At 29.9% G+C, this 24,199-nt stretch overlaps 1 protein-coding gene across 2 annotated transcripts in view; it reads left to right on the forward strand.

Moving 5' to 3' along the window:
• The window catches only part of LOC126748125 (myelin transcription factor 1), a 141,620-nt gene that overhangs the window by 69,289 nt on the left and 48,132 nt on the right, over window positions 1–24,199 (forward strand). For both annotated transcript variants that reach the window (XM_050457150.1, XM_050457151.1), the window contains exons 3-4: window positions 14,686–15,536; window positions 15,601–15,903. In XM_050457150.1, the coding sequence (XP_050313107.1) occupies window positions 14,686–15,536; window positions 15,601–15,903 (1,154 nt within the window). The remainder of the gene's footprint in view (window positions 1–14,685; window positions 15,537–15,600; window positions 15,904–24,199) is intronic.

Consider the following 24,199-nt stretch of genomic DNA (forward strand, 5'->3'; position numbering starts at 1 on the left):
AGAAAATAGTTATCCGGACTTATGGAAAAAGTCTATTATTTTACCATTACCAAAAGTTTCAAATCCAGGAGACTTTAAAGATCTTCGACCCATAAGTATTTTGCCGGCTATATCAAAAATTTTGGAGAAGCACATTTATCAACAGATTGTTTCATTTGTCGAATCTAAAAAAATAATTCCGCCTAGCCAATCTGGATTTAGAAAAAATTTTAGCACTAGTACCTGCCTAATTAACTTGGTGAATGATGTAAGGCTTGATCAGGATCGGAAATAAATCACGTGCCTCTGCCTATTAGACTTCAGTAAGGCCTTTGACACACTGTGTCACTGGATGTTGTTGGCTAAGCTTCACCATTTTGGTTTTTCTCAGGAAGCTGTAAAATTCTTTGAATCTTATCTAGTCGGGCGTGTTCAGAGTACACTTCTTTATAATGGGCCCAACAAAATTAAATCTGATTACATACCGGTGACAACGGGCGTCCCACAGGGGTCGATATTAGGGCCATTATTGTTTTCATTATACGTTGCAGATATGAACAAAGAGGTTATAAATTCCAAAATGCAACAGTTTGCTGATGATTCCCAACTGTACATTTTATTTAATCAAGATCTATTGCAGCATTTTCAGAAAAATCTTAATGATGACCTAAAAAAAATTCGAAGTTTTGCAAATAATCATAATTCTTAAGCTAAATGCTGCAAAATCATGTGTAATATTGTTGGGAGAGAACAAAGCCAGAATAGCAAATATTAATCAACATTTAAATATTATGATAGATAATGAAAGGTTGCCTGTTGTCACAGAAGTCAAGAATTTAGGTGTTTACCTTGACACAAGATTAACTTTCGAAACGCATATAAAGAAGAAACTTTGCATTGCCTATTTAAGATTGAAGAAAATATATCAAGTAAACAGATTTTTGCCCTCAACAACAAAATACTATTTATGTAACTCTCTTGTTTTATCTTTGTTGGATTATGGTGACATCATTTATCACAGCTCTTTGACTAAATCTTTTCAGAAGTTGCAAAATGCGTGTTTGCGATTTTCATATAATATTTTGTATAGAGATCATATTACTCCACACTTAAATAAACACTCAATATTATCTATGGCTAATCGACGTACGCTACATTTAACCAATTTTATTTATAGAGTTTTAAAATCCAAGCAACCGCCATATTTATATCAACTTTTCATATCTAGAGATCACTATCACCAAACCCGCTATACTGGCAATTTTCTTGTACCGCAACACCGTTCTGCAAATTTACAAAAATCCTTTGCTTTTGTTGCACCTCAAATATAGAACAATATTCCAATAGAAAAAAAAACTTTAGCAATATCTACATTTTCAAAACACATTAAAAATAAACTTTTGCAAGAGCAACGTACAATTTAATGAAAATGTGAGGAAATGTTGAAATTATCTGACTATTTGTGGCTAGATCTGTGCGTTCTCTGTCAGTCCAATTTATAAATAATAATGAATTATTAGTGCTATTCTCCTAGTGACCTATGGGGGGTTCTTGTGCTTGACCGGATACCAAAATTATTGTCATAAACTGAAAATTATTAACTTTATTGTTAAGTATAAATAGTGATTTTTTTTTCTTTAGGTTTCAGTTTTTTATAGGTTTTAGTTTTTGGGGCGCTCTACACATTTCTGAAAATAAGTTCCAGACTTGTGAATCGGTTTATTAATCGCAGGGTAGTCCTTTATTTATCATCAACCGAGATTATTGTTATATTTAAAAATGAAGTGTAATTTATTTTGGGATAAATAAAAAGCTTTTGAATTTGAATAGAGTATCACGATGCCAGTAAAAATTGCGGAATTAAGTTGTTGATGTAGTATGAAATTACCTTGCACTGGGGTGTAATGGAAAGGATGCCTTCCTTTGCCTTGACAACTGACCATGCTTTCCATGTAGAAATGTTCAGATCTGTAGCTACTTTCCTTGTACTAGTGGTGGGATCCTCATCGAATGCGCGAATTACGTTTTCATCTACAGCAACATCATACTGCCTCCGATTGATCCTCGGTTCTTAAAAATTTAGATTGCCTGTTTCCCTTAATCGACGAAAAGTGTTGTGGTGGGGCACACGCCTATTGGGGTATAGCTCCTCATAAATTATTTGTGCTTCTCGCGTATCACCATTCGCTCTTCCATAAGAAAAGACCATATCGGCGTATTCTTCGGTAGTGTATGCAGCCATTGTGGCGATGATGATACGAAAATAAGGAAAGTCACAAAAACAATATAAAAACTCAATTAACAGTAACAATAACAACTACAGAAACGATACAATACTAAATTAACGACTCGGGTACGTAAGAAAGCTAAAAAGTTACACCACGACAAATGACAAATGTCAAATGACAACAACAATATATAGCACATATTATTGTTATCACAACAACAATCCCATAGCATGTTCCACGACCTCCTCATTTGACCATTCAAAGAATCGATGCCGCTTTTCAAACTATCAGAAAAGTGATGCGGCTTCGTCTTACGACAGTGGAAATGCAACGGCGACGTAGGGCATGTATTAGAGCCAGGGGAGAATTTTGCAATAAATACATAAAATTAAAAAAATATTTTTTTTTACTTTATTGTCCTTTAAAGTCATGAATTGTGGCAAGTTAGTCGGCTTCGTATTACACATCGTATATCATTGAAAAGAGTATTAACTGGAGATGTTTTTAAAACTACCTAAACATCTTGATAGATTTTAGTATTTTTTTTGCGTCAAGTTAAAGTTACCTTTCATAACTTTTTTTGCTACTTGTATTAACTTTTTGAGCTTAAAACGAATTATTTCGGTATTATTTTTACTTGATATTGATTCAGGATACATTACAGACTAAATACAAATGTAAAAAAAACGTAAAAAATTTAAAGATGTCAAGAGCATAATTTTTTGAAAATCCTAAAAATAACACAAAATCAATGATATAAAAAAACCCGAGACTTTTAGAACACAAGTTTCTTAAAAAAATATCTTCTATATGAGCCTATCTATATGCCCACCAAGTTTGGCTGACCCTCCGCCAAACACCCTGTATATTTAAATTAAAAAGAGGCATTTTACCTGAATATATCTGTGATAAATTAACAATTTTTCGTGATGATGATTTATTTTGATTAACATGTAGACATAATATTCATCTACGCGAAACTCAAAATTAACCCAAAATTAACAAATCCTTGACTCAGAACTGCTTTTCTTACACATCAGTTAAACTTTTTAATCAATATCCAATTATCAGTCAAGTTAACGTACATCACATTTAAATCAAAATTCAAAAAGCAACTGTTACGTTTAAATGACTTATATCCTATTTTCTGCTAAACTTATATGTTTATAACTTTTCTATTTCTTTTTAATTCTGTAGTATGTGTATAATAGTTTTTATAGGTAAATGATATTGTGAAACTTTTTTTTAATTCTTGTTTGAAATTTTATAATTGTATCTTTTTTTGAATGCTCGGTTAAACCAACACCACAGCTGAATTTCGCCAAGTTGAAAATAAAGGCGCTTTTATTTATTTATTTATTATACAGAGCACTAAGTGAATTTAATAAATTACCAAATGATGTAAAAACTTTGATCAGGTTAAGAGGCTATTGAAAGCGCATGCATTAGGTATATTTAAGGGCGTTTTGTTAACTCATTGTTTTTCTTTTCTCTTTATTGTATTTTATAAAAATTATATTTTTTTTTGTAAATTTTGTAATTTATTCAGTTATTCGACTTGCTTTCATTATTCCTTAGTGGGGTATTTCTGGATCACCGGGAGGCGACCTAGAAACATGTGTCGCAACTTGGTTGAACCACCAGCACGAGCCCACATTGTTATGAAACACTATTAATAACACCGATTGTTGTTCTTTGGAAATGCAATGGAAGCACGATTAACAATTATCATAAATAATGTATTAATTTTTTTTTGTACTATTTTATCTATGTAGCTTTTGCTAAAAATAAAGATTATTATTAAAAAAGAAAAATCTTTTAAAAAACAATTTTTTTCGGTATTTTTTTCCTTAAACGTAAGAACGCAAAAAAAAAGAGCACCCATGATGTATCCAACGAGCGTTCCTTATACATTAGGGTGGGCAGATATGCCGTGGTAGGGCGGAAAGACTATGTAAGTAGAGAGGGTTGCATCTTGCGCGCGCGGTTTAAAAACGACGACCGTCCGACGACGGACAAGCAATCGTCCCGCTATTCGAGCATCGTTTCAGTTCAGCTCCGGCACGTGCACGTGGGCATAACGACGTCGTTGTCGACACGCCATCGTCAGTGCGTCACTTTACGCAGCCGAAAGTGCGTCATTTCGAAAACTTTTTACTCGCCCGTCTTTTCAAACTTTTGCCCCAAAAGTTTTTTTTTCAAGAACTTTTTTAAAGTTTCTTATATTCGGGTCAGTTTAGGAACTTTCGTTATTATTTTTTTTTCTTTTGTTACTTTTTTTTTTGCCTTGTTGCACTTTGTTATTTATCGTAAACGTTAGTTAGTGATCAAACATGTGAATTATGATAAATAGTGGCGGATGAAAATGATTGAGTCTGTTGGTGCTACAAGGTATTTATATTTTTTTGTAATTTTCAAGCCCATTTAAGTTATGCATTTTCTATAGTCAATTTTAAGCCAAAGACTTATTTGCCAAAAAGCGAAGTAAAATATGACTGAAGGAATTTAATTGAGAAAAACTAAAAATGCATAAAATATTACAACAAAGTGTTGCTCTTGTGTCCCATTATATAGGAGGAAACTTATAAAGGAAGAAGCCCTAACGAACATTGTAATCCTCAGTGTTTCGTTAATTGTTTAATTTAACTAAAAAAGACAACTGTATTACAGAAATTATTTCCACTATTATAAAGCACATAACTTTTAAAAGCTCTAACTAAACCTAAAAAAGTTAAAAAAAAAGCGCTAAGATGATGTGAAATTAAATCATTCCAGTAACTCCTTAAATTTTCTTTTTATTTATGTGTGTATTTTTGGTCATTTTACATCCAAAATAAATATTAAGCTAATTTCAAATCTACAAAAAAGACAACAGATTTAAAGAATTTTTTTTTAATAACAATATGATAGCCGTGTCCATTTTTGTTATGCACAAAAACTAAGAGAACTTCAAGAACTTCCATCTATATTTATAAAAATAATATTAATTTTTTTATTAGAAATATGATGACCATGTCCATTTTTTTATGCACAAAATTAAGAAAAAAATTAAAAATTCTTAAGTGTATCTAAAAAATATAATAATGTATTTATTTAGCATACATATTAAAAAAAAGTAAAAAAAAAAGAAGGAAGTGTGTGCCAAGTACAATATTTATTAGACATGAACATAAAATAACAATTATTACAAAAATAAAATCTAAAATCCACTCTAGGTGCAAAATATAAAAATAAAACTTAAATATATTAAAATGATGCTAATACATTAAAAATATAATATTAAATAAAACAGTAATTTTTAGAAAAATTTAGTAACTTTTTTAATTTTCTTGCGATTTCTGTTTGAAATTCTATAATTTTGGTTTAAAAAAAATTTGCAATAGTTTTAAATTTGCAAACAAAAACACTATTACAAGATCTTTTTTTCATAAAAATATTACAGTCACATCAATATTTATTATGATAGAAAAATGTTCAATTATAACTAAAAAAAATACAAATACAATTTAAAGTGACACGAACAAACTATTTTTTTAATTATTTTGTTTATTTTATTTTAGATTTGCAATAAAAATTCACTGTATAACAAATAAAATCCTTATTTTATTAAGAAAATGATGGTCATATCCACTTTTGTTATGCACATAGATTTAGAAAAATTGAAAAATCTCAAACTATAACAAATTTTGAATTTGTAATGAATATCATTAAAAATAAGCAAAGATACACAAAAATGTAAAAAAAAAATTTTTGATAAGAATTTAATTAAGATATAGAATCTAATTGAGAAATACCAAATTAATTTAATCCTCAATGTGTTTCATCAATTATCATTGAACTAAAAAAGACAACTGTATTATAAGAACGATTTGTTTTTTGTATAAAAAAATGATGAGCATATCCACTTTTGTTATGCATAAAAATTTAGAAAATTTTTAAAAACTTTAACTTTACCTAAAAACGGAAACCCTAAAATAATGTGCAGTTAAATGGTTTTAGTAACCCTTTAAATTTTATTGTTATTTTTGTTATCTTATGTTTGAAAAAAATATTGCGTTAATTAAAAATTCTCAAAAAGGCACAAGAGTATTACAAGAATAATTCTTATTTTATTATTAAAATGATGTTCATATTCACTTTTGTTATGCAAAAATACTTAAATAATTCCAACTATAACGAATTTCTTAAAAATCATTTTTTTTACTTTTCTCTGACTTTAGACCACAAAAAAGGTATAAAAAATAGTAATAACGATAATTTATTTATTTAGAATGTAAGTGTTTATTATTACCTTATTTACTTAATCCTACCTCTAAAAAAAAACTTTAAAATTTAAGACTATGATAAACAAGCCTCGAAGGCTAGACCAATACAAGAGTTCAAAAACAAATAGTTAATATTGGTGTTCAGAATAAATTAAATAAAACAATATAAACTATAACAAACATAAAATCTACAAAAAAATTAAGTCTAAAAATTTACTAAAATAATGTTAATATAGTTAAAATTAAATATAAAATAAAGTAGTAAATTTTGAGTTAACATTAATTTTCTTGCTATTTCTGTTTATTTTATTAAGGAAATAGTGGCCCCACTTTTGTTGTGCACATAAATTAAGAAAAATGAAAAAACCTCTAACTGTAACTAAAAGCTACTAAAAAACTACCAGAATAATCCTATATAAAGAAATTGATGATCATATCCAATTTTGTTATGCACGTAAATTTATAAAAAATAGTGATCGGTAATTGATCTCCAACTATAACAAATTTCGAAAAAGCTGAGTTATAAATAGGGTTCAGTATTTAATTTTTTACTTTATCTGTGACTTTAGAATAACAATAAATATTGCTTCGTTCTTATTTAATTTCTTATTATTAAAATGATGGTCATATCTACGTTTCTTATGCTCATAAATTGAGAAAATTTAATGTTTTTTAGCTATCTTTGCTGGCGCTTTTCAGTTATTAATTTGTTGGATTTGTAACAAATATCATTGAAAACAAACAAAGATATTTAAAAAAAATATTTTTTAATAGGAACCAAATTGAGATATATTTATTTGTGTATTTTATTTATTTGCTGAATATAAGAATACTCAAAGCAGTATTCACAAAATTAGGTTTACACTATACATACTACAAATAAAACGACTCTAACTAACATAGTAAAATAAACTTAACTTCAATTAATTTTGGCGAAATATTTTTGACGTTTATTTTAAAACCATTTAAAGAGAAATTAAAAAATCTACTGGAATTCTAAAACGTGTTTTCAGCAATTCTGTGCACAATTTCTTTTTTGTCTGTTTGCATCAATTATGACTTAACAAAAAAAAAATCCAATTAGATCGTGTCCACTTTTATTATGCACATAAAATTGAAAAAACTTTAAGTAAAACAAATTTCTTATCATTTATAGCTTAGTTATTTTTAAATTTTATTTGTGGCTTCATATTAACAGTTAATAATATTGCTTCACTTAAAAATTACGAAAATCGCTCGATAAAAATAAATTAATTTTTTATTAATAAAATAATGGATATGAACTTTTCTTATGCCTATAATTTGAGAACATTTCAGTTTTTCCAGCCATCCTTGCTAAAACCTTCCCAGTTATTAATTTCTAATGAATATCATTAAGTATAAGCAAAAATACACAACAATATTAAAAAAACCATTACCCTTTAATAAGAAAATAATCGTCATATCCATTTTGGTTATGCACACAATCCTCATCCCTATTAAAAATTCCTCTACATGTTTTTTTCGAAAACTAAATAATATCACGTTTATTCAAAATATAAACTTAAGTGTCACAAATTGTGTGTGATAAATTATTTAAATCGCAAAAAATAAATATCCCCGGGACTGGTGTTGTCGTCGCATATAGTCTTCGTGACATTAAGATATATAAATGGCCTGAAAAACCGATTATAGTGCGTAAAATTTGTCAGCCGTTCTCGCGTGACAAACTACTAGTGGAAAATTATTAGTGACGACAGCCTTCTGGCTTGAATCTGATGACATAATTTAGATGTTTTGTCAATAAATCAACTGAATACAATAAATATTGTTGACTAATGATTTTTTGTCACAAAATGTTCATTTCCCCTATAGGAAAATAATATTTAGCATAGGGAGAAAAGACAAATAACTAGACAGTTTTTACTGGATGCTTAGTCAATTTTAAAAACGCGCCATATACTTAACGCATGAATATAGTATGCTAAAAACCATGTGATCCCTGTTTTCCCTTTTCAATTCATTCATTGCGTGACGCACGGCTTTGATATGAGAATTTGCGAGCCGGCTTTGTCAGGGGGAACTTGGCACGATTCGCATTTTCGCTTCTACGTGTACCAAATTTGATTTTAACCTTTTTTTGAAGCGTTCAAGTTAATTATCACTTTTAGGCCAATTTAAATAAAAAAATGACATTTTTGCTTCATATACATAGTTTAATTTGAACAAAACTAGTAATAAAAGATTAAGAAAATGATAGTCTTATCCATTTTAGTTATGCACACAGTTGTGATTCTCTGTGATCGTTTGTTGTATGAGTATTAATAAATCCTAGTTTTAGTAAGACCAGATATTCGTATCCATTTTGGTTATGCATAGAAATCTAAAAGAATTTAAATTTTGGTGGCCAAAAAAAACTTTTATCCAAAAATTCTATGTACTTGTGATTTGTGTATTTGATTTTTTTTATCATATTAAGAACTAGAGGGTTATTATAGCTATTCAGGTAATATTTAATAATTTACACGAATTGAAATACCAAATTAATTCATATTATTGGGCATCTGAATGTACTTGGAAAACTAATTATATTTAGCATATTTGGTCAAATTGCAAACAAAAATTGAGAATTCTAGAATTCCTAAATAGAATTTATAAAGTTATAAGCAATATAATTGTTCAAGTGCATATAACTTGAAAAGTATTGCTCGCACCAAAAAAATTTGTTATTAAAATATATTCCCCATAAAATGTGCAACAAAAAAGGTCCTTAGGTATGTACCGAAATTTGTAATGGATTTCAAGTTTAGCGCTTGAATAAAATAAATAAAAAATTTCTGCATAATGGCTATGTCTATAACATAGGAGTGTAATGTTCTTACGTGGTATAATTTTATTTTTACTATTTTAATTAATTCGTACGCTATTAAGCCGTTGTTTTCAATGTTAATCACATTATAATAAATAAATTACTAGTTGGATATGTAAATAAAAAAATTAATTAGAACAGCTGCGCTTCTACATATTTTTACGGTTACTTTGTATCGTTGTAAAAAATTGTTCGCAAACATTATTTTATAATCAGGTGTTAATACTCCTTCAATTTGTAGATGTTCTGGTAATCTTGGAAATTATTGTCTGGATCCATCCTAATGAAAGGTGCATACATGTATAAAAAAATATTCGCATCCATTTAGGTTATGCATAAAAATTTTACATATAAATTAAAAATTTTGACCTTTAATGTGATTTTAAAAAATTCGAAAAATATATATTCCTGTAATAGAATTAATACGCTGAGTCACCTAAGGATACTTAAATAGTAAACTTGTTATCAAATTCGGGAATATTAAAATTGTAAACATTTAAATTTATTCTTGCTTTATAACTCCACTACAAATGAATATAAATGCATAGGAATGTAATAAAGTAATCATCGTATCCATGTTAATTATGCACAATAATAAAAAAAATATTGATTTTTAATGATGCATTCACAAATTCACAAAAATTTTAATATTTGGTCTATTTGCAAATCTTTGACAATTTTAAAATCTTAAAAACTATTATTTCTTTCATCCTGAAATTATGAAGAAATACTAAAAAAAAGCGTATACGAAAATAAGAAAATGACAGTGATGTCTATTATGGCTATGCCTATGAATTTCATTAAAATTTATATATTGACGCTCAGAAGAGTCTTTAAGGTAATTTTACACATTTGAAAAAAATTGACTATTTAATATAACTAATACGTTTAGTAGCCTAAAAGCACTGAGACACTAAATTTAATAACAAATTGCCTTTAATTAGTTAAATTCGTCGTAAATATTTTCTAAATAAACTGCACTACGAATGAATATAAACGCATAGTAATTTAATGAAATATTCATCGTATCCATTTTAATTATAGACGTAACAAAAAAGTAAAATTGATGGTTTTCAATAAGATATTCAGAAATTCTTAAAAGCAACAAAAATATTTGTTTATTAAGAAAAGGACCGTTGTATTTATTTTCATTATACACACAATCTTTATCGCTCTACTATGCCTTATGTTTTTTTTGAAAATCGAGGGATTCTTACATCACGTTTATTCAAAATATTAACTTAAGTATCACAAATTGGGTGTAATAAATTATTTAAATCACAAAAAATAATTGGTAAATCCTAGGAATTAAGAAAGTTTTTAATAATCCAAATTTATCCTGACTTTATAAATAAATTCCACTGCTAATGAATAAAATGTAATAAAATAATAAATGTATCCATTTTAGTTATGCACATAAATAAAAAAATGATTAATTTTTAATGAAATATTTACTAAAATTTGCATATTTGAAATTATTATCTCGAATTATCGTGAAATTAAAAAAAAACTAAAGAGGGCGCAGACAAGTATAAGAAAATGATAATTATATCCATTTTGGTTATGCATACGAATTTCACTAAATTTGATAACAAATTAATGAAAGTTTTCCATTTTACCTACACATAGGAATGTAATAAAATAATCAACCTATTACTATAAAATAGTCAATTGTTAATGAGATATTTATAAATCCACAAAAAACAGCATATGTCTGTTTGCAATAATTCCTTGAGAATTTTGAAAATTGTGAGCATATAATAATATTGGCAATCCCGAAATTTTAAGATACAGTCCTCTTCTGGGAATAGTAAAAAACATTAAATATGAATATGACAATAATATCCACTTTTGTTATGCATCTAAAAAAACCAATAATTTTACATTTCCTGTTACTCTGCCCTAATCTGCTAACATTTTTAGTTAAGCCCCCCCAAATTGGATCTAAACCAACCTGATCAAATTCAATCACAACCTATCAATCGAGTTAACTCGAGTATTTTAAAGTTTGTTTTTACCCCAAAATTAGAAACTCGCCGGCCATCCCTCATAATCAACCCCCTAATCCAAAATGGCTCTACAGTCGACTTTCAATCCGTCGGAAGTTCCCGTCTTAACAGAGGGCTGCCTTAAAGTGCCTTCCAGGATTAACTCAGTTATCCTACTAGATAGTCCTTATTTTAGCTATCTGTATTTAACAGTGTAGCTTGGGGATTTTCAAAAGTTATTTCGCTTGCGACGGCAGTTACCAGTATTCAAGAGGAGAGAAAAAAAATAACTGAATGTTAATTTTTATGGGGTAAATAATGGTCTACGACGTTACAACCCGAAACTATTCGAACTGAGCGAAATTAGACATTCATTCGGTAGGGTTGGTCGCCGAGAGGAATTTAATAAAGGGCTAAGTGCCTGATTTCCAGCTTATCAGGTGTTGTCTATCTAGTCATTAGGTCCCTGCCCTTCTCTGTGGATTTGTCGAAAGATAATTTTAGGGATATCGCCCCTTTGAAAACAATGCTCCGAGATGTTACACTTTACTGGTAAAAATTAAAATTTATTTTAATAAATATTTACTCTATGTATTAAAAAGTTATTATAGGGGAGGGTCGCCCTTTCACCGCTTCCTCCAATATTCGACATTCACAGTAATTAACCCAAAACAATACAATTTTCCCCTTCTGGGGTCCCTGTCCCACTTAAAGCGATTTTATTAATATCCACAACCCCAAACGTTAGATCTCCCTTTAAGCAAGGCTAAAACATAAAAACGCACCCTTACTTGCCCTACTGCATGCGTGCCCTTACTTAAAGGGGGGACCTATCGCTTTCCCTGATGACGAACGAAAGAACGTACGTTGGCTATTTATGATATACGAATTTTTGTTTAAAGATTTATTTGATTTTTTTCCTATAAAAAGCATGCGTTTAAATAGGGCCCTAAATTTAAGTAGGGAGTGTAGCAGTAGTGGAGTGTGATTAAAAATTTAATTTAAAATCAGTGTGAGTAAGAAAAATGTTGTGAATTAAATTAGAAGATGACTACTGTAACTATTTTGGTTATGCATACATAAAAGGTCGGTTTTCTAATAAATGGTCAAGGAATATTTATTAAAGTTTAGAATATACGTATACCATATACGGCTTACAAAAAGGAGAAAATTGACATTTAACAAAATTGACAAGGGATTTATATTTCTAATTTTTGAACTCGATTGCTACACCCCAAACATTTAATGAAATTCTTCTAAAAAATTACCGTTTTTCGTCCATAATATCCATTCTAATAGTACCGTTTTTGTATTAAATATTTATATATAAAATTATATTGAATTTAAATAAACATTAAAATTAAATATTAAATATATACTTTATGCAAAAAAAATTATTTTTCATTGACAAAACCCTTACCCCACCCACCCACCCCAACATTTGTCCAGTAATAAATTCTCTTGAAAAATCAACGTTTTTCGTCCATAATATCCAATCTAATAGTATTGTTTTTGAATTAAATATTTTTTAATACAAGAATAAATAATTATATCAAATATAAATAAACAAACTATTATTAAATATTAACGACGAAACTACCTGCTATTTAAGCGTATAATTTTAGAAAACAATGATTTTTTGAAAACAATTTCTTACTGGTAAGTTGTGTGGGGTGGGTGGGGGGGTAAGGGTTAGATTAATAAAAAACATTTTTTTTTGCAGAAAATAATTGCTTGAGAAAAAATGCTTTTTAAGTAAATTATGAGTAAAAGAAAAATATATCAAAATAGAATTTTAATTTAAAACTATTGGTATATTTATCAGCCTAAGCCTCCGATCGGCTTAAGGCTCTAAATTGTAATACTTGTGAATAATTTTATTTTTAATATTGTCAGATTTTTCTCTTCATTGCAATATTTTTTTTAATAAAGTTTCCAGCGGTACCAAACAAAAACAACAAATATGAAAATATCATAATTTGGAAAATACCTATTGCGTCCATTTAAGTTATGCATAAAAATTTTAAAAACTCTAATTCAACACTCTAAATTACAACAATTTCTTTTATTATGCATCAATTAACTATTTGTCGATTATTGAAAATCATCATAGCCATTGGTGATGCACGTGAAATGTAAAAATCGCGATCCAAAGCTCTAAATGGCAAAAAATCTCAAACAATTTAATTTTTTATAAGAAAATGAGAATCGTGTCCATTTTAGTTATGCATAAAAATCTTCCATACTATTTCCTGAAATCCGTAAATATTTCAATTTTTCAGGTATGAAAATTTTAATTTAACTTAATCATAAGATATGAAAAAAATGCTTTATTGAAATTAATTTTCATTTAAAAAATTGCAATTATATTCACTTAAGTTATGCATAAAAATTGAACAAAATCATAATTCAACGCTGTGAATTGCTAGCTGCCTTAAATAATTTTATTGTATTTTTTTTACTCCTATATCAAAAAATTAGTTGCAGATATAAACACCTATAAATAATTGTTAGTCGTATCCATTTTGGTTATGCATAATAAATTGAAAAATCACAAGACAATGCCCCAAGTTGCAAAAACTCTTAGATAATTTTATTGTTAACTATTTTTTTTATAAAGCATGAATTAAGCATTTATTGATAATAAAAAAATTATCGTCGTAATTACCTATTTGAGTTATGCACGTAAAGTGTAAAAATCTCGGTCCAAAGCTCTAAATTGCAAAAATCCTTTAATTAAAAAATGAACATCGCGTCCATTTCAATTATGCACAAAAACGTTAAAATCTCTCATACGAATACCCAAAGTCTATAAATATTTCAATCGTTTAAAAGCAACAAACGAGCTTTTAAATGCCAAATATAATTATATACCTTTCTTATATTAAACCTTTAGATCCCAAAGTGGATAACTAACTCGAATTAGGAACATTTCAATTTAAAACAAATTTCTACGGAGATGTTTTGTTATACAATTTACGTTACTTTAGTTTTATTTAAATAATACTTTGAGACGGCGTAGATCCGATCTAAATCGCTAAGAAATTACCTTAAATGTATAAATGACGAGCGAGAAAATCACTTCGTGCCGTAATCGACAGTAGAAGCGTGTTTCTTAATGGCCTTCAATCAGAAATAAGTTTAAAAGCCTTCGAGTTAACTTTTAGGTCTTTAATCTATTTTGTTTTCCCGTGCGATACAACCGACTTTTCGAAAATCTCGGTATTTAATCTTCGTTCTTAACTTATTTAAAACCTCGTTTGGGTTCGCCGTTTATTGACGGTTTTGTATTCTCTTATCAAATAAAGAATCTTATCAGAATTAACCGCGAACGCTATTAGTATAATATTCCTTAATATCTTTAAAATTTTTTTCAGATCAAATCGTGCATTTGGCTTCACACACCTAAAGAAACGGAAATCCGAACCGATCGCTCATAGTATGGCCACAGTGACAAAAACCTTCACAAAACTAGAAACCCTTGAAGAAAAACGCCGTAGAAAGTCAACCGAGGAAGCTTTAACATCCCCTAAGTCCTTAGTTTTACCGCAAAAGAAGCGGGTATTACCCCCCAACCCGTCTAGCAGTCCAATAAAGAAGAGTCAAAAACTTAGTTCGAGCCCCACAGATGAAAATGCGGCTGATGAAACTTTAATACGTGAAACCGAAGCTGCTTTAAAGAATTTAGGAAGTTGGCCCGGCAACAGAGGGTCACAATATGCAACCCAAAATGAGGAATCCCCCGCTTTTGAAAACCTTTTTGACGAGAAGAAGTCAGCCGTTAAAATGTCCCCCTCCTCGGCATCTAACTCTAGCACCGATAACCCTTCTTGTACGTTAAAAGACGTCATAACCTTAAGGGAGGATGATAAATCCGATAATTTAAAGAGCAAAGTGGTCAGGATAAAGCAAGAGGTCATAGAGGACCCGAAAGACAAAGAAAAAAGCGACTATCGCCCCCCAGATTTTAACGAACTGGTGGACGACTCATCCAATGAACTGGAAATAGACATGTCAGAAGCAGCTTCGGAAAAAAACGAATCCAGTGATAAGTCAGACACTGACAGTAGTAACAAAGAAAGGAGAAGGGATGACTTTAAATTAACAGAGCGACCAGGTTTTTCAGCATTTACCAGGCACCCTGGTGCCAGCTCTTTGACCTCACCGTTTTCCACAACATCAGCTTTTAGACCACCGCAACCTAGCAACAAAAACTTGACCAACTTAGGTTAGTTTACTCGCTTTTTAAAATTCATTTCTACTTAACTTAAGTTGTTCCATTTAAACCCCAGGTCCATTTCCAGCGGAGGCGACCTTCGTAGGATACCCGACGATCGACCAAACGACCACAGCCGAAGATAAACCAAAAAATATCCTGAAACCGGTTGAAACCGTGTCGGAAACGGTTCCGGTAAAATCACCGGAAACGGCTAATAAACAATATACCATCTTGCAACCGGCGAATTTGAGGTCAAGGAGTTCCATTCAAGATTCTGCAAGACAAGTGCCATCTAGTGGTTCTGAAGAAGTCGAGGGCACTAAGATTACTGTCACTACAGTTGGTGGCAGTTTGTCGCCGAATAGTATAGGAAGGGGTGAGTTTTTTTTTACGGCTGTTTTGTAGTCAAGGGTGGTTTTAGATGTTTTTAAGGAAAAACCACCACTGTGTTTTAGGAAAAGTTTATATATTTAATAGTAGTATAATGGTTTCATGATAACAGAACTACCTTGATTTATTTTCCCAGAGAACACATTGTAGACTTATTCCCAGTAGACTCATATGCAGAGTTTATTTCTCTAATAGTTATTTGTATATAAACCTATTTTACCAGAATGTCCTGGCAAAAAAGGGATCTTCTTATTTAGGCTAGATCTATTTTCCTTGACTGATATAAAATTTGTTATACAAACGTATAATTAATATGAAATATATAATAAAAAAAATTGCATTAAAATGTCCAATTTTTGTCCATTAATATTCTTTTTTTTAATATGCAGTACAACAGATGAAAATTTTAACTGATCCTAATAATGCACAATGAAAAAATAGCTTCAATTAAATATACTTAGTAAATGGCAACGACATCCATTTTTATTATGCATAAAAAATGTAACAATCTTAACTCAAGGCTGTAGAAAGCAAGATTCCTCAGATAATTGTTTGTTTGATTTTTTTCTATTTTTATATTAAAAAATTGGTTACACATGGACAAACTTTATAGTTAAATACATTTTAACTCAGAAATGGCAGCCTTCTTCAATTTTGTTATGTTTAAAAAATGTTAAGATTCTAATTCAACGCTTTACATTGCAAGCTTCCTTAGATAATTTTATTGTAAAATTCTTTTTTTTTTTGTTTAAACTATTATTAATAAAATATAATTAATTATTAAAATAACATTGATTTATCACAATAAAAAATAGAAAATCACGGTCATTTCCATTTTGATTATGCACGTAAATTTGAAAAACTACAAATCAAAGCTCTAAATTGGTAAAGATTAAATTTAATTAAATTAAATTGTTAAAAAGATTCCTTGATAGTTATATTATAATTGTTATTACTATTAATATTATTGTTGCTAATTTAAAATATTTTTTTTACATAATTTTCTAATATACAGTACCAGGACAAAGCCAGCAACTATGAAAATTTACTTAATTATATATTACGAAGAAAATGCTTCATTTAAATATATTTTTACCTAAAATATAGCAATCGTATCCATTTTAGTTATGCATAAATATTTAAATTACTAAGATAATTTTATTGTTTTTATTTCTTTTTACTTTTATTGAAAAATTAACTACAAGTCTACAAACTTAATAATAGTTAGTCGTACCTATATTGGATATGCATAAAAATTAAAAAACAAAAACTACAATACAATATTATAAGTAGCAAACACCCAAAGATTATTTTAATGTGATTTTTTTTGTTTTGTTTCTAATGGAAAAAACGCGGTCTTAAGCTCTGAATTGCAAAAATCCTCAAATAATTTTTTTGTTTTTATTGGGAAAATGAAAACCGTGTTTCTAAAGTGTTAATCGGTCGGTATCTTGTAATCTTGGAAAAGTCAGTGTACACGGCACAAGTTTCCAGACCCCTATTCATACTTGTTGCCATGTTGGTTAACATCAATAGCTTCTCTGACCTTAAAGAATAATTGTTTTAACACCAAAGATTCAAATAGTTTATCAAAGTAACTAAGTAGAGAAATAGGCCTGTAATTCCGTACAGAAGTTTTTTCTCCAGACTTAAATACTGGCACAAATAGTGCAACAACAATAAGAGATTTAGTATAGGTCTTGAAGATTTTATTTTGAAGTCGTTAGAGGCAGTTATTAAAAATTAATCTTTTTGACTTTAAACAGCTATAGTTAATATAAGTTGTTCCAAATTTAAATAAATTTATTGAAGAATGTAAATTGCATATCTAGCACAAAGAGTGAGATGCTAAGTAGATTTTATTTATTTAAGGTCCTTTTGAAATTTTAGTGCAAGCCTACGTTAAGATTCAATTTCTCAAACTATTTATGGTCCTTTAAGTAAAATTTTATTAATTCATGGGCCTTTGAGCAAGATTGAAATTGTCCGTAATTTTAAGATAACCTCAAATCAGAATTTTATTTATTTACGGTTCTTTGAGTAAACCTTTATTTATTCGTGGTCCTTCGATTCGGCATAAAATTTATTATAATTTTAGGACAACCCTAAGTTATGATTTAATTTCTTAAACTGTTTATGGTCTTTTAAGTTAAATTTTTATTTATTTATGGTTTTCTAAATCGGGTTGAAATTGTTTGTAATCTTAAGAAAATCTCAGGTTGAAATATCTAGTTTCTCAATTTACTTACGAGTAAAACTTTGCTTATACTTAAGGAAATCTTTAATTGAAATTTAGTTTCGCAATTTATTTACGTTAAAATTTCATTGATATTCATTCGTAGTCCTTCGAGACGGATTAAATATGTTTGTAATTTTAGGATAAAACTCAATTTGAATTTATTTTCTTAAAGTACTTTTTGGTAAAATTTTATTTATTCATGATCCTTTTAGCTGAATTCCAGTTTTTTGAAATTTTTGGACTTTTTTAGATTTTCGAAATTTTTATTTATCTATGGTCTTTCGAACCGGATTAAAATTATTTGCAATTTTAGCATAAGCTAAGCTAGATTTAACTTTTCACGCTATTTATGGTCCTTTAACACCTTTTTATTAAATAATTTTTTTAAATTTATTCTTGGTCCTTTGAGCTGGATTGAAGTTTTTTTGTAATTGTAGGACAACCGCAAATTAACCTCTCTAAGTCTTTAAGTTAAATTTTTATTTACTCATGGTCCTTCGAGACGCATGGAAAATGTGTGTAATTTTAGGACAATCCTAGGTTAAGTTTTAATTTTTTAAACGATTTATGGTCCTTTAAGTACAATTTTGTTTATTCATGGTCCTTGGATCTGTATTGAATAAGGACTTAAATATATCATACTTATAAGGATTGTTCAAAAGTCATAAAAAATCATATTCAACTAATGATGTTTGTTATAATACTTGTTCTGAATAATATGTTAGGTAGTTAATATACATCTGTTCATTATTATCATATTTTTCTGTTTAGTATTACTATATTCCTATTATTATCATGTTTTTTTTTTATGCAACTATGGATTTTCATCAAAAATAGTCAAAAAAAAATTTCGTGGTTCATTGGCGTATACAATCACCAATGATGTTTTTTTGTTTGTCACTACTGACAGGAACAAAATTGAAAATTTTTGCATAATTGAAAAAATATATATTTCGCAACATCTTAAAAATAAGAGAGAAAATACCCTATAAAATATTATATCAAACAGATTTCTTTAATTATATAAACATGCATAATTCAAATGGACACGACGAAACATTCTTTATTAATTATTGCATTTCGTTATACAGACCCTAAGGGAGCTTGCTACTAAATTGTGGCCAAAATATGAAGTAATAAATACATGTGAACCGTGTCCATTAAAGTTATGCCTATTTAATTGATTTTTCTTAATCATTTTAGGAATTTAAAAAAGCGTGTCTCGTGCCATTAAATTTACGTATATATATATATATATATATATCTTGGCTTTGATCCAATTTTTCATCCGATCTTCCACCAACGCATCACGTTCCCTGACAAACAAATTATGCAAAGGTTCGTACAAGCTAGGACAGGACTTCAAAAAATAAAGGAAATCCGTCTGGACCAGGTCCCATAGATATAAGTGCAGATTTAATGTCATTTATATTAATATTGTTAACTACAAAACATTCTTGCCGTTGAGTAGGCTCAATTAAAGTTCAGTGTATCAGAAGGTTCAAATACTCCACTAAAATACTTCACTAATGCCAACATAATTCGACGTTTCCTGATCATTAAATTTCATTTTTATTGGTAAGCTTTTAGTGTTTTTTTTGTTGTGAAAAAATGACAATGAAGTTGTCCTAATCAGATTGCCTTCGGTACAGTTGAAACGACTTATAAGAGACCCTATTAAATATCGTCTCCTCAAACAATATTTCTCCCTTAAAGAAAATCTTAATAGATATTTATTCGCTCCTCCGGTAGATAACTCATAATAATTATTGAATTATTAAACGGCACTTTTCCGATCGAATAAACGGTTCGCGGTGGGGTGGTGCGGCGTGCCGATCAAGAATCAGAAAGGTAAATGGGTAATGTCTCAAACGTTAGTGCCAACTGGCGCGTCGCGACGCGTCGCGACGGCTCGTCCTTTTCCTCCCTTGACGAAAGGAACTGATGGGAGAGACTTCCCTCATTACGTAATTATAGTTCGGTGCTCCTCCATACCGGTGCGGTGCCGGAAAATTATATTTATTACCTCCGTATACTTAGCGGGTATGTTTTGGTGTATGGGGTAAAGCATGCATCATCTCCCTCTATATATATCTCTCTGTCTTTGCGGATTTATATAATATAATATCAAAATTTACAAGATATTTAATAATTGTTCATTAGATCGTCTCACTAAGCACCTAGATGTTTTGAATTTTTTTGGCATTTCAATATAGAAACAAATTCATTACAAAGAAGTTGCTGATATAGCATACAGCCAATTCAAATCAAATCAATCAATCAAATAAAATCAAATCAAATCAAATTTCTTTATTTGCCCAATATATACATATACAAATTATACACAATCAATTTTACAATTATGCAAGGTGTCTACTATAAAAACCGCCAAACTTTAAGAGGTGATTAAGCAAGTCATTTGCAACAAAAAAGTCGTATAACATTTTTTCAAAAAGTCGTTAGATCTTCTGGTATTTAACATTTTTTAATTTTATCAAAATGTCTTTGGTTTTTTCATATAAACAAAAATATCTCCGTTATTCTTACCACCACATAAACTTTAGATATACCATCTGATAGAGAATTAAATTTTCTATAAGACGGGTATATTTAAGTTTTTGAGTAATTTTTTATACCGGGTGTTATCAGAAGTTAAATGTAACATTTGGAAAATGTCCAGAATTAGTGATGCCTTCTTCGTTGTCGTTTTTCTAAAATTTGGTAAATAGGGCATGTTTTTTTTCAGCAAAAACTACTGCATTTAATATGCTTTCCAATGATATACCTAAGCTATTTGTTTTCACAGCAATATCATGGAAATAAGAAAGAAAACCACAAAATTTAAAAATTTTCAAATTTTATATTTCTTGACAAAATTAAAAAATCAAAATTTCATTAAACAAACCTAAAATATGGTCGAAAACTAAATTATGGTCGGTTAAGCTTCTTGACACCGGTGTAGAAACGGCTTCTATCATTTCAAGTTGAAATAATCTCATCAATAAGACTTGACCTATTTGTCAATAAATTATGGTGTAATTATACTATTATTGTGTAGTATAACATTGTAGTTTGTAAATTATTTAACTTCCTAAGAAAAGACACATTGCAGAAGCAGACTCACACACTTCTCGCCCTGGAGTCAATGCAAGACATTTTCTTTCAAAAACAACACACAGGAAGACTGAGATAGATAGGTACATAATAAGGAAAGAGCAAAAGGATCACCAAGGAGCTAAAATTATGTAAAAGTGAATGTACTTCCAAGTTATATTTTCCTTTTGGACAATTTCAGAAATTTTAGGAAATCAGACTCCATCCTATTATTCGCAATTACGTAGGCCATATAGGATGCAAGCAAACGTCACTGCGTCAAAATTATTTTTACACTCAAACAAAACGTGGTTCAAGTCATCAGTTGACATATACTGCTTGACCATTCTAGCTTGGCCTCTGAGATGCGCGAACGTCCGAATGAGAGAGTCAGTATTAAACAAATACAGAGGACGGGCGGTTAATTAAAATCTTAGTCCGTGCGTAGATGGTGTCAAGTGGAGTAGATAGCGGAAAAAGCTTTCTTCTCGAAAAATTTTTTTAGGTATAACCACATGAAACCTAGACAGGATCATTAGTTGGGTCTCTGGGTATGTGAAATGACTAATTACAATATATTTTGAGGGGTCGGAAATGTCCAGAATTTATCAAAATAATATTTTTATGTGTTTTTTACACATACCACTCGATAACTTCTAAACCAATAAACTTACAACCATCAGGTTTTTTTTAGTCGATTCGAGATATAAAGGCGGTCACAACGAAATTTGGGTCTCCTAGTTAGCCTAGTTTGTCTTGGAGAATGGAGTTAACACGAAGGTTTACTTTTATTGTTGAATGATTTTCGGTAAGCGAGAAACTTTTCTGTTTGAAGGAATTTCAGTATAGTAAAGTAAAAAATAAAGTGTTAAGTGGACAAAGTCGCGAAATAGTTAGCAATGTATTGAAATTTATGCAAGCAGAATCAGTGGCTGCTGGCAATGGTGAAGAAGTTATTCCTCTTGCAAAGGTATGTTTTGATCTGAAATTTCTCGGAATAATTGATTAGCAACGGCAATGGCCCTCAATCCCACCCAAAAGGCAAAAACCACTTCAGTTAACCAATAAAAATTATTTATTTTTAGGTTCAGGAATATGTTGCTGAAACTACAGGTGTTTCTATAAGGAATATACGAAGAATCAAAAACGAAGCAAAACTAGTCGACACGGGGCTTGTAGAGGACATGGAGTACCAAGGATGTAAAGAAAGTCTAAGAAAAGAAATACGTAAAATTGGTAAAAATGACAATTAGTTGAGGACAATAATAAAACTTGTTATGTTTAAAAAAAACTCCATTAATTATTATTATAATTAATATATTTACATAATAATTTAAAAACATATTGCACATTTGCAAACTAAAATAAGTTTTATTATTGTCCTCAACTAATTGGTCTTCGTCATTTTCACCAATTTCTTCGATTCCAGATAAGTCGCCATCGTTAACATCATCATGGTCATCATCATCATCATCCTTTTCATCCGAATCACTTTCAGAGTCACTGTCTTTACCCAACCTAATAATCAGCTCCTCCACAACAATATCCATTGTTGGTTCTTTGTCAATGAATTCTTGCTCAAACCTTTTGGCTCGCTCACATCGAGCGTTCCGTTTTTCCACTGGAAATTCCTCAAAGAAATTGTCACAATACTTAATGACTTTGTTAAAATTAAAATCTACATTTCTCTTCGCCACATACTCCTTCATTTCTGCCCAAACCAGCTCAATAGGATTTAGGTCTGGGTGATAAGGGGGTAGCCGTAAAACCTCGTGACCATTTCTATTAAAAAGGTCATCGATTTCATACCTCTTGTATAGTGTATTGTCGAAATCGATATTTTGTGGCCTCAACCATTCCTCCATCTCCGCTTTCCTGGTCAACGTTGTTTATCAATTTGTTTGTTGTGGTATGGGGCGTTGTCAATGACCTCAACACTGTTTTGTGGCAAATTTGGGATGAGTTTTTCTGAAACTCACTTTTTATAATTATCGTAGTTCATCTTTTGATGGTAGTCGCCACTCGTGTTGGTCGATTTCCACCTAATATAGGCATTGGGGACAAATCCATTTTCGCCACCGGCATGCACTATAATAAGGCGCGGCCCCCTTGCTTATTGGTTTTTGAAGTCCTGCCAGGGATTCATCACTCCATCCCTTCGTATGAGTATGAGTCGAATGGATATATGTTTCATCTATATATATTATAGGTCGATTTTCTCCTCTATATTGGTGCATCCTTCTAAGAAAGTCAATCCGCAGCATTCTAATGGGCTGTTCCGGTTGTTTTTCAATTTCCTCCATCGAACCCAATTTTATGTATTTCTTTTCTTAGACTTTCTTTACAACCTTGGTACTCCATGTCCTCTACAAACTTTTTATGGACTGTCTTTAAAGTAGGAACCTCCCTTTCGGTAACATGGTGGTTGATAATGGTTCTCCTTAAAACTCCCAAGTCCGCTTCGTCCAGATGAGTTTTAAGTATGCGATCAGGTCGCTTTTTATTGGGGGTTAAAAATGTTGTCGTACGGCCCGTGTCGACTAGTTTTCCAAAATAATCATCCATTACTATCAAAGAGACTTAAGTATATGTCCAAAGGAAGGAAAAAAAAGTAAACTCAAAGTCCAGGTCTCATAAATCAGCGTCTATTAAATGTTTAGCGTTTCGCCGCATTACGGCATCATCAGACTTAAATAAAATTATCAAAATTAAATGATACGGAACAGAACGCTAATAAACAGAAAAGGTATGTCTCTTCTGTATTTTCTTACAAACCATCCATTAAAAATATGTTTGTAATAAAATGTACATAGTACGTCTAATTTAACAAGAAATTTTATTTGATTTACGGATTTTACATTTATTTAATGTAGGTAGCTACTTTTATTATCGAAACATTTTTCAATATCTTACCTAAACATTTAAAAAGAATTTCTAATTCTTTCAATGG

Source organism: Anthonomus grandis, chromosome 22, assembly GCF_022605725.1.
Source record: "Anthonomus grandis grandis chromosome 22, icAntGran1.3, whole genome shotgun sequence".
NCBI classification, from domain to species: Eukaryota; Metazoa; Arthropoda; class Insecta; order Coleoptera; family Curculionidae; genus Anthonomus; species Anthonomus grandis.